This window comes from Gymnodraco acuticeps, unplaced genomic scaffold, assembly GCF_902827175.1.
Source record: "Gymnodraco acuticeps unplaced genomic scaffold, fGymAcu1.1, whole genome shotgun sequence".
NCBI classification, from domain to species: Eukaryota; Metazoa; Chordata; class Actinopteri; order Perciformes; family Bathydraconidae; genus Gymnodraco; species Gymnodraco acuticeps.
Genome location: NW_022991840.1, coordinates 255,619 through 268,165, shown reverse-complemented (window position 1 = coordinate 268,165; position 12,547 = coordinate 255,619). Strand labels below are relative to the sequence as shown.

The 12,547-nt window shown below is 37.9% G+C and overlaps 1 protein-coding gene across 3 annotated transcripts in view; it reads right to left on the bottom strand.

Annotated features, from left to right (window-relative positions):
* Nucleotides 1-467: 467 nt before the first annotated feature.
* LOC117535395 (alpha-1,6-mannosylglycoprotein 6-beta-N-acetylglucosaminyltransferase B-like) overlaps nucleotides 468-12,547 on the bottom strand; it is a 114,511-nt gene continuing 102,431 nt past the window's right edge. For all 3 annotated transcript variants that reach the window (XM_034199843.1, XM_034199841.1, XM_034199842.1), the window contains exons 16-18: nucleotides 10,590-10,664; nucleotides 2,640-2,896; nucleotides 468-1,171 (exon numbers count right to left, since the gene is read on the bottom strand). In XM_034199843.1, the coding sequence (XP_034055734.1) occupies nucleotides 973-1,171; nucleotides 2,640-2,896; nucleotides 10,590-10,664 (531 nt within the window). In that variant the 3' untranslated portion in view covers nucleotides 468-972. The remainder of the gene's footprint in view (nucleotides 1,172-2,639; nucleotides 2,897-10,589; nucleotides 10,665-12,547) is intronic.

Sequence of the window (12,547 nt, the reverse complement as noted above, 5' to 3'; positions counted from 1 at the left end):
CATACTAAAGCAGCTTCGTCAAGAGCGATAAGCCTAAAATAATATGTATATTTATCTGCTGCTCTCATATATAAACCACTTTCCAGTATTGCTCAAGCTCATCTCTGTAAAGGTCAATTACAAAAATGTGTCTTGCTAATACAGTATATGTTTATATAAGTGAAGAATAATTTATTATCTGCTTCAGTTAAAGCAAAAACAAAAGAAACATCACTTTAAAAACCATTGATTTAGGAAACTGTGGAAACACTATCGTCACCTTGTTTCTAAAGAACGCTTTATAAACAAATCATTTGAAGCCAGCACTGAACATAAATCACAATGTGAGAGAAGTGATTAAGATATTCTCCACACTTTGTGAAATTGACCATACAAGATTGATGATATCTTTCCAATTAGGATGAATCTGAAAGAAGACTAATTAAAATAATTCCCACTTCCCCCTATATTCAATTAGAAACAAACAGTTTTCTTGTTGTGGCAATTTATTAAACAACACTTATATACAAATATATTCATTACAGTACATGTAAAATATTACATCTCAACATAGTGTAAATGGCTTTGGGTGCATTTACAAATATCCAAACTCCACTATGACACTGTAGGTATTCACACGACACCGAGCAAACACACTTGTGAATTTCAAGCATTTGCAATATTTAGTTTAATTCAAAGCTTCCCTCTTGACTAAACTGATCCACCAAAAGATCCAATTCAGTTGTAAAGACTGTGGTTTCTAATGCAGCCGCCATGTAAACCTTTTAAACTGAGACTTCAAACCCACCAGATTCAAAGTACAATCATGCAGGTCCCTGAGAGGTAATGCCATCTTATAATTCCGCATCCAGTCCTCTGTCAGAGGTAAAGGAGCTGAGTTTTTGTGTTTCAGCATTTCACCACGGACTTTCCTTTTCAAAGAGATTTCGCCGTGAGCTATAAAAGAGTCTCAGACCACAGATCCTCCTCTGGTCATAGGCAGTCTCTGCACAGAGCCACCTGGCCGACCCGATAGTCCCTGCAGGGGCAGAGGCGCTGGTATTTGGCACTGGAGCCGGCGCAGCTAAACAGCAGCGGATCCTGCTGCAGGCCACATTCAGCATGCTCCGCTGAGAAGGCAGGGAGGAGGTGGTTCACCTGGGACTCCACTCCATCACACTGGAGCTCCAGCCTGCGAACAAACACGGAGCAGTTAGAGTTATTAGAGTTTATTTTCTCCGTTTTTTTTATTCCACTTTGTCATTACAGTACTAAGACAATGAAATGCAGTTAGCATTACCAGTACGTGCAACAGAAGCAATACAGTTCAGTGTTATAGATAGAGATAGATAGATAGATAGATAGATAGATAGATAGATAGATAGATAGATAGATAGATAGATAGATAGATAGATAGATAGATAGATAGATAGATAGATAGATAGATAGATAGATAGATAGATAGATAGATAGATGATAGATAGATAGATAGATAGATAGATAGATAGATAGATAGGTACTTTATTGATCCAAATTTGGGAAATGTTTGCGTTGCAGCAGCATAAAAAATACAAGGCAATGTATAAGAGAAATTAAGACACAAGAAATAAACGAAGAGAATAAAAGTAGCTGCTGCAACAGGCTGCCACCTAGCATAGCACCAAAGCTAAATATTATTTCATTTAATATAAATTATTTATAGTATTATGCAAGTATATAAATATAAAAGATTAAAAAAGCCAACGTTAATACAGTATGACAGTATTTATGGGTATACACACTATAGGTTAAGGTTTAATTATGAGACACATTCCAGACACAAAGGCAATTCAAAGTGCTTTACATAAGCATTAACACATCATATTAAAATAACTAAATAAAAAAGGTGAACTACTATAAGCAGTGGAATACAAATTGAATACACCCTAGCTGATAGAAATAAGACACTATAGACATAATTAATATGAATACAATATAGACCAAATAAATATTATGATTAGTCTGAGTACGCTATGGAAGATATAGCTGTACGGACAGTTTTATTAATACTGTAGAATGAGTAATGCACCTTTAGGGACTTTTACACAGTAATATATTTATTTTATTGTTACAGTGCTGCCCCAAAAACCTAAAGGAATTAGGGGAGATACGAGAGGAAACAGTAAAACTAGTGTCTTCTTCTGGATTGCATAACTTTAAACAAAAAATGCAAATCAGGCTTAATGTTGTGGAGAGGAAAAGTTAGTTAGTTAGTCCAATTGGTTGCTTTGCAGAATGAGCATTCAAAAAGGTAATCAATAGTGTGGATGGGGCTTTCAGCAAGAAGAGTTGAACTTCCATTTTCTATTTAAAGAAGGTACATGCACTACAGTGTATATCACATTGATGGGTGTAAAGTTGACATGCAAATGTATATCCATAAGATTCCAGATTGGTGACAAATCTTTGTATTAAAAACAGCATGTGTGTGTTGGCATCACTTCCCTTCATTTCAGCATTTTAAAGGGTCAACTATTATGTCTAAAAAGGATTATTTTCCTCTGATACTTAAATCTTGGTGTTATCTTTCCACTGCCATGCATCGATAGCAGCAAATGAAACGATAAAAACAGTTCTGGGCCAAATGGTGAGTCAATTATCCCAATGAAGAAACAACTTACGCGCTGAAGGCCTCCTTAATGTTGATGAAGCGATACAAGGCAGGTTCACAGATGAGCTCTGCACCCTGGCACGCCTCCACACAGGACTCTCCTTCCAGAGAAGCCAGCAGGCGCAGCGCACTGAGGGGCGGCCAGGATGTGTAGGAGCTGGCGTTGGAGGCCCAGGTTAGGATGCTGGAGTTAGGCAGCAGGACGAAAGGACTGCTCAGCCAAGACGAGTTTACAGGAGGAAAGGGAGCTTCGGGGGAACAAAAGTCCTGCAGGAGCAAAGATAGAGTGACCCAGATCAGTCATTTGCTCAGTGTTGTATAAGTGTAGCAGGGATGTGTCCTAAAACACTTGGCACTTCCGGTTAGCTCCAGTCTTAAAGTCAATGTTTGTTCTGAAAGGTTTTGGTTGGATCCCTGAAGGTCCATGGTTAACACAAGCTTATGATATTTCACATTTTGTTCTACAACATAAAATATGTCAGTCAATAATAGTGCAAATGCTAACAATTGAGAATACTAAACGTCATCCAACCGTGTCCGCATTTAGCTTAGCGGTTTATAACCTAATATTAGCTTTTGACTTCTGCAGATTGCATTTACGCTTCAACTATTATAAAGAGGTGTTAATATGTGGCGACTCTGCTGCTGAACAAAGTATCATTCACTTGTGTGTTCCACAGAGAGAAAATCCCATTGGCTTTTTGTCAAGAGAGACAATGCTAACTTCAGGGTCGGCCTACAGAAATACATCATCCCTGCTCCACTCTATTGCTAACACTTTGCCCTGTCAGATAAAATAAACTCAGATCAGTGACAAATCATACATTCAGCTCTGCAATAGCTAAGCGGGGGAAATAATAACAAACATTCTGATACAAAGGTGCTTATCAGAGCTGACACGCCCTCGTCAATCTTCCAGGAAATTATATGAATGCAGCCATGCCAACCAATAACAAGTGGGGGTTGGAGAGAGAATTAGACTGCACTGAGAGTCCTGATTATATTTCCCCTCCAGCTGGGACTATTCATAAAACCCAGGTAATAATATTTCTCTGACATGTCCCACTGGCCTCCGGTCTCTGTATTAAACAGGCTCCCAGTGCCCGCAGGCAATAACTTGGCTTCCTATCTCTCCATCTCTGCTGCTCTCCTTATCCCACAACATCTGTGACACACACTCACACAGCTCATCAGGAATGTAACGAGCATGGAAACAAACAAGGTTTAGAGATGGAAGGCAGTGCAGATGCTACTATTTTGAATTATTTCATTAGTTTTTGTATCAAACCAATTTATTTGATTGAGTTCATGTATTTGATTTTGTGTGAAGGGCTTGTTAGAAAATGTACAACATTTGTTATTTTCTCTGGTAATTATGAACAAGATAGGTGCGTATGTGATTATAGCAAGTTAAGAATGAGTGCTGTGTGTCAGTTTACATACTTCTCTAGTTAAATGTGCTATTTGGAGAGCACAAATGCATCATTGTGGTCCAAATTTTGAGTGCGGAACAAAATAGGCTACAATCGACGCCATTGGCTACATACCAGAAGTTGTGGGACCAGCTGTTATTGCCTAGGTGAAGACAGCACAATACAAAAAAAAGGTAAACATGTTTTTTTTTCACTTTTTAATAAAATAACCACTATACTGTGAAGCCACCATTAATTGTATTAGGTTAATTTAGCAGTCTTTAATGATTTGCTACTGCTAGCTAATGTTGCTAGTTAGCTAGCAACATAAGCAACCCAGTCTCACTGCATTTCGTGTTATACTCACAACATTTAATCTATTGATTCGTGTTCACCAACACGATTTTCCCCTTTTTTTTTTGTGTCACACAGAACGACTTTAAAAGCAATGTATTTCTATTGGTAGTATATTTCGTGCCTGCACCACATCTTTTTGTCCGGTCGGGTCTTGGAAGACCGGAAGCTGTGTGGTTCATAAAAACATTTTCTTACTCAATATCAAGCCACGATGATTGATTTTATTTTAAATCCTATAATGTCAGACTTTTTGTGCCGTCCATGAGCAAAATAAATGGGGCTCAGAAGCTCAGAATACTGAAATATGTATTTTTTAAATCTTTTTTTTCTTCTAATTTGTTATTCTTTTCTAAATAACACACCATTATTTACTCAACAATAACACACAATTATCCTTGTTTTTATTTATTGGTTTAATTCTATATTATCTGGCTTTTTTCCCGTCCGTCAGGAACTGAATTTCAAAAGAAAGTCAACGGAAACAGACGTAGGCGATACACACCCACTGAACTGATTACCCAAGATCCTCAGCTATGGTTAAAGCTCGGTGATTGGATGTTTTAGCCGCAATGCAAGTTGGGATATGGTGTTTATGCGATATGAAATAACTATCAACAGAATTGCGTTGCCAGGCAACAGCTTGGGGTGAAAACAGTATTTCCGGTCTCGAAGTTTGCATAGTAATCTGCAGTACTCATCAACTAAAAACATCAGTTTATCCTTGTTAATTACACAACATTGATTGGTTTAAATTGTGTACAATGGTTTTGTGTTTTCCCCCTTCGATTCGGAGAAACAAATAGTTTTTTCGGAGTTTAGGATGGCCGAAGACACTACACTACCCATAATCCTCAGCTATTGTTTGGGACTACAGTCCCTTTGCTTGACAAACCCTGTGATTAATCTTCAAGCTCTGTGATTGGATGTTGGAGTGGCAGTGTGCCAAGGTTACGCCGAGCGTCAAGCAGCTCTTTGAAATGGAATGAAACCACAGCAGACTATCCAAAACTGGACTCCAACGGGTATAAAGTATATTCATTACTCGTTATTCTCTACTAATAGTTAATTAAAGACTGTATATAATGGCTATTTTGCACATCCCTTTCAAGATTTCAAGATTTTCTAAGGTTTATTGACATATCATATACACAACTACGGTGTAGTTATGCAATGATGAAAAACTTGGGTCGCAGATTCCTCAACAGCGCATTACAAGACATCTATCAATATGTGTGTATACCTCCACCATTAAACTGTCATATTCTGCACATTTCTTATACTATCTACATACATCTCAGTATAATTAATAATATCAGTTAAAACAAGTGCTTCAACATAGTTAACATTGCAGGACAGCAATATATTAGACGTTAAGTAATTTGTCAGGCTTAATATTTATCTGTAGATAGATACCCCCAAAGTTTTTTTCTTATTCAAAAGAAGACCTTAACCTTAACTATTCTTTAATGTTTGAATAAAGGTGAATTCGTTTTTCTGTTTTGCACATCCTCCTATTAATATCTTTGTACATCCGGCACTAAACTGTTTTATTGTAGAGATCACTTACAGTATCTTCTTGATATTTTATATTCTATATTTATATAATTGACCTTCTACTTTCCCCCTACTTTGTATGTACTCTTAATATTTTTTTCATCAAATATAACATATTCAACAAAGAAATGCAATAACGTGCTTTAACCACTAGGTGGTGTGGGTTAAAAAACGGTCAAGTTTAAAGTGTTAACACAACAAAGTATACTTTTTATTATTAGTGTAGGACACTTATGCATGTATAACATCTGAAGATGTATAGTTTTATTCATGTTTTCATATAATTGTACAGGGTATTGCTATATTATTTTTTATTTAGTTGTACTTCTAAACATTAATATCTGATTTGTAAAACATCACAGACAGAAAGGTATATCCGTAATTTAATGGTAAACTATTGAAATTCTGATTCCATAGATGTGTCTCCCATCACTCAAAACCCCTGACTATTCTCTCAACTCAGTATTTACATTCTTTAATTCAAAGAAAATCAGTAATATCTTTAAAAACTACAAGTCCCTGTCTATCAGCTGTGCACCGTTACCTATCTACCAATTGGATCAAATATAAAAGTCAGCCGAATTACTATTGATACTGCAAGGAGACGTATTGTGTGAAGAGAAATTGAAGATGTTGTTTAATTGCTTATATATCTATGATCCACGTCACATATTCAGTTTCGGCGGCATTTCTTCCAGTTTGTCCAGAAGTCTTCTAATCAGGGCTCTATAAATAAAGAACTACGCCAGATGTGTAATATTTAATGCAGCCAAACCGTGTATTACAATGCCGTTATGTGATGACTTTCAAAAAGAAAAGCATGTACACTCGGATTAAAGTATTATTATTATTTTTTTTTTTAATGTTTTCCGATTTCATATCGCATAAACGCCATATCCCAACGTGCATTGCGGCTAAAACATCCAATCACCGAGCTTCAACCATAGCTGAGGATCTTGGGTAACCAGTTCAGTGGGTGTGTATCTGTTTCCGGTTCTTTTATTTTTAAATTGAGTTCCTGACGGACGGCAAAAAAGCCCGATATCATAGAATTAAACAAATAAATAAAAACAAGGATAATTGTGTGTTATTGTTGAGTAAATAACAGTGTGTTATTTAGAAAATAATAACAAATTAGAAGGAAAAAAATATACAGATTTCAGTATTCTGAGGCTCTGAGCCCCATTTATTTTCCTCACTGACGGCAGAAAATGTCCGACATTATACGATTTTAAATCAAATCAATAATCGTGGCTTGATATTGAGTAAGAACATTTTTTTATGAACCACACAGCTTCTGGTCTTCCAAGACCCGACCGGACAAAAAGACGTGGTGCAGGCACTAAATATACTACCAATAGAAATACATTGCTTTTAAAGTCGTTCTGTGTGACACGAAAAAAAGGGGAAAATCGTGTTGGTGAACACGAATCAATAGATTAAATGTTGTGACTATAACACGAAATGCAGTGAGACTGGGTTGAGCTAACAGCAGGGTTGGTCACTTCCTGAAAGGGCACAGCCGCCTTGTAGGATTTAAATCAACGCTACCCAATTGAAAGTCACACACTGCCCAAGTGTTCACAGTGTAGGACATGGCAGTGTACTAAGGGAAGGATCTCAAATGAGACACAGCAGAGGCTTTTTTAATGCTACCACTGAGTCATCATATTCAGCAAATAGGCTATCCAATCCCACACATAAAGAACAAAGACAAGATCTGAAACGTGGGTCTTTTTGTTTTAAGGTGTCTCCAGCCTCACTGATGAGGTCTAGACAAGTCATTAACTGAAGTGTCTGTTTTAATCATCCATGAGACCCTTTTATTTCCTCACTTCCTGCAGTAGTTCTGCACACTTCTACAATGCTATGGATGACTAATGGACATTTTTTAAATGTTTTATCAGCAACAGCAGCAGGCTTTTTATACAGCAGATATAAACTAGGACAAGTGCACTTGTTACAAAATGATAGTTCTGTTATTCAAGAGTCTCAGTTAGACAGTAAGTCAGTGTGTTAGCTTCAAATTGAACTTGTAATCTTGTGGTTAAGACATGGAAAGTCGTGCACAGGGTATGCTTCGGTTCAAGTGTTTCAGTACTTCAGTACACTGCTGTTAAGCAACAGGAAAATGATTGTCTATGTACCGAGGCTAAAACATGTATTAAGCAGGATTGTGCCATCACCAACTTCTTTACATTTGTTTTTTATTAATACAACAACTGCACTGCTCTGTATGGCTACCATTCACAGAGCAAATAAACACTTAGTTCTCCTTACTCTGTCTATTTGTTTGAACACCAGGATGTCTGAAATGAGAAATGTCCATAAATGGTCTTTTCCAATTGTTAAATGAACCAAAACATGCTTATGAAACTAGAACGAGTGGGAAATATATACCATCATATAGAAAGTGTTTCCAGAGAAAGAGACTGAGCTGTCTTTAGAGTACATTGTATAAGGGTCAAAGTAGGACTGAAGCCCTGCTTATGGCCGGTGGTGAGATGGAGTAATTGAGATAACGAGGGCCAGAGGTTCAGTCGGGTAGTAGATAAAACGAAGAAAAAGATTTGTAAGGGAGCTTAGAAAGTAGAAAATAATATTGGAAAAGTCAGAAATGGCGAAGAAGGTTAAGAAAAGTGGAAGAAAAGAGTGGGAGGAGAGTGTATTGTGGAGTTTGACAATGTACGATTCAGAAACAGTCTCAGTCACGGCAGGATGATTGTGTGTGTGTGTGTGTGTGTGTGTGTGTGTGTGTGTGTGTGTGTGTGTGTGTGTGTGTGTGTGTGTGTGTGTGTGTGTGTGTGTGTGTGTGTGTGTGTGTGTGTGTGTGTGTACAGAGTATGAGTGTGTGTATGACAGCCTGGGAAGAGATTGTGTGAGAGCAGAGGCTAACGCATACTTTAACCTGCCAATGCCAGACACTATACCAACCATCATAACATAATGAATGTACCAGAGGACAACAACTCCTGTAAACAGAGAGCAATGTGTGTGTCGATATACATGTGTGTTTTTTTGTGGTTGTAATTCTTCTGAGTACTTTCTCTGGATTCAGTTAAACGCACAATAACATCATATCTTGATTATTTATGAATGTGTAAAATAATTTAGAGTCCATTTTTTATGTATGAGCATTATCATCTCTTTCATCACCCTCCTCGAGGAACATCATTGAGAGAAATTAGTCACCTTTCTAGTCTATTAAGCTTGCAGCTGCTGCCTGCAGAGATGTTTAATAGCTGATCCAGGAAATGGAGCAGAGGCATAAATATTACAGCTTCGCAAATGAGTAATCCCGTAAAGGGAAACTTCATAAATATGTTTATTAGTAGAATGAAATGGACATTTGAGTGCTTTAATGAAGTGAGACATTTTGCAGTTGTACATTTCCAATTGCTGTTTCTGTTCCTAACTATTATCAGTCATTTATTGATTCAGCATTTCTTGGAAAACCTTCACTTTTGATAAAAAATGCAACCATCATAGTAAGCAAAGGGACAGAAGGGGAGGTGTGCATCTGTTGCAAATGCTTCACAAACACTTGAGAAAATACAATTGATTGGCTTAGCAACAAGGATCCAAAATGCAACAGCCAATTAACTTCCCTCTCCTGTCAACAAAGAAGCTGAAACACCTCAAAACAAAGACTAACCTAATGAGCAGAGGAGTCTGTGTTTGCTAACACCAAGGAATGTTTTTGAAATTGGAAGACTGTACAGAGTAATTGGAGAAAGAAAGCCAGGAGAGTCAGGAGTGTGTGTCACACCATTTGCACTTGAATCATGTGGTCAACACTAGAAGCTAGTCTGGCCAAGAAAAGCTCAATTCTGGCAGAAACTTGAACAAATAATCTGTGCTAGAAAAGTAGATCGATCAATACATAATTGTAATACTATTACAGAAAAGCACTCAAAACAAAGAATCAAATGTTCCTCCTATATGAGATCAGTTTCCACATTTGTCAGTATTTGCTAAAACAGACAGACATGACTCATACAAAGTTTGTCTTTCTACTGTGCATTTGTATGTTGGTCTAAGACTGCCTATTGGCATTGCATCTATACTTTTGTGGTAGTGGTGACGATACGGCTCGGAAAATAATCTGACAATATTTCAGGGTATATTTATAATAATGATAATCTTTATAAAAGTTCCCACTCTCACCCATGCTGGATCACTCACTGCTAACCATGAGTCCCCTGCACACAAACCAGCATTTATTTTGCCTGTTATGGAACAACGTTTTTTTGTAGTTACTAAAAAAGGCCAGGGCAAAGCTGTTTTGTAAAATTGTTTTTAATTGTATTTTATGGCACAAAACTAATTTGCAGCAATAATGATCAGCTAGTAACATTATTCTATTTCTAAGCTTTATTCGTTTTTGTAATAATTTACTACACACCACTAGTCTATTCTTAGAGCAGCTGACTTGATGGTGTTCACTTGCAAGAGCAACAGTAGTGGAGCCAGACTAAGTAGCAGAACAATTAACCTCGTTTCTATTTCTCACAACACAAAACTGCTAACAACCTAATCTCATGGGAGGCGACATAGCACCTACAAATAACTTCTATTAAGGTTCATTTGTATGACCTCACCCAGTGTGCCTGCTGGTTTGGAGCTTAGAGACCCACCTGGTTCTGAATGTAGGCGTGAACTCTTTCCAGCATCCCCTCACAGGTGTACTCATACGGCAGGAATGGCTCCACCTGCAAACACAGATGTGCACACTTACAGTATGAAGAGCCGGTAGGGCAGAGTGTGTGTGTGTGTCCACAGAAGCAAGCTGTGCAATTACAGGATCAGAGCATCTGATAGTTAATCAAAGCTGACATATTCATTAGCGTAATTGTGAGACGGCTTATATCATGCCACAAGCCGCACATTAAAATCAATGACTTAATACATCACAGGTGACGGCTTTGAACATTGATTTCATTTTTTTTAGTGACGACGGCATCGATATGTCAAACAATGGATTAAACTGACAGCCGAGCACAGGTCATCCAGCACCGAGGGAGGCAGATGGGTTTATTTTGGGTTGCATTCTCGCTCCTTTGGGAGCCGTTATCACTGTCGCTGTTAAGGTCTGTCACTCACTGTCTGACTCTTGATGGCAGGAAATGGATTAAAACTCAATGAATCAACACTGACAAATAGCTTTTCCTCTCTCTCTCTCTCTCTCTCTCTCTCTCTCTCTCCTCTCTCTCTCTCTCTCTCTTCTCTCTCTCTCTCTCTCTCTCTCTCTCTCTCTCTCTCTCTCTCACACACATGCACTGATGGTGTAGAAAGATGACTGCTGTGCTTGATGTGTTTGGATAAGGAGGATTATATTATTGTAACTACTGTCTATTGTATTTTGATGATATCAATAATTATGAAAGATGTCAGCATTTTCAGTGCAGAATGTGCAATGAATGTCTCCGATAGTAACTAAAATGAGATCTCATTGTTTTCTATCAGGCCACAAAAGCACTCAGGCTTTCAAATTGATAAATGGTTGTTGTGTTCCTTTTAGCACTCTTGTATTACTTTATTTCATCTGAATTTAATGAAATGTATCTGGCACTTGATCAGATATTCTGCTGTGCAGTTTGCCTTTTGGGCATCTTTATATAATAGAATCTGAGCGAGAGGGAAGAAAAATGCTACATCGAGGGTGATTTGAATTCAGCAGCGATAAACACTTTTAAAATGACTTTGCGTTTTATATACCTCAACTGATTGCATTGCTCAGCCACAAATATGTGTGAGCAACAGTTATTATTTCATGCCATCATTGATGACGATAAAATGAACCTTCTGCCCCGAGGTGCAGCCGCGTCCAGAAAAAGGCAAACAAGCCCATCTGGTGGGTAAAGCCGAGCAGGTGTCTCACAGATTTAAGAGAGTCTTTATCAGCTGTCTGTTTCCTCACTTCCATCATGCACTGTTGCCATTATTATCTCAGCAAACAAGCAGGCAGCTCTTGAGCTTTCTGACAGAAGAACAACTAAAACACGAGCCGCAGAACTACTAACAAACCGTATCCAAATAATGTGTTGAGTAAACAACATTATGTGCTGAGCTTTGAATATATATACTGGGAGTAATCTCATAAAGAAATTAATTAAACTTAAAGCTGGGTTGCAACCTTTGAATTCAAGCACTTTCCAATTAACTTCACGCAACTCTCACTTGGCACACAGGGAACGCTCTTTGTTTTTCCCAGTTGTGTTGTCTTGTATCTGTGGCGACTTTATACACTGGCACACTTATGCCTGTAGGTGAGCTTTCCCCCCCAGGAGTGCTCTCTTTTTTAACTTAAATCCTTCCTCTGGGCTCATAGTTTCTTTTTAATCTGGAGTATCTACTCCAGATAGCTGCAGCTTCGTCGTTTTTGTTTCACCCATATGGAAATTACTCTGGATTACTGGTAATCACTGCCACAGGGGGGAGATAAAAGATAGGCACTGCAGCTTTAAAATTCCATAAATCATACTGAAATACTTAAGAAGTGAACCACTCCCAAATATGAAGCAAGCAGTATATTTTCTTGGCTTGGCACAAATAATGTAAACCGAGAGAAACAGCTAGACTGTCTAATGGCGCA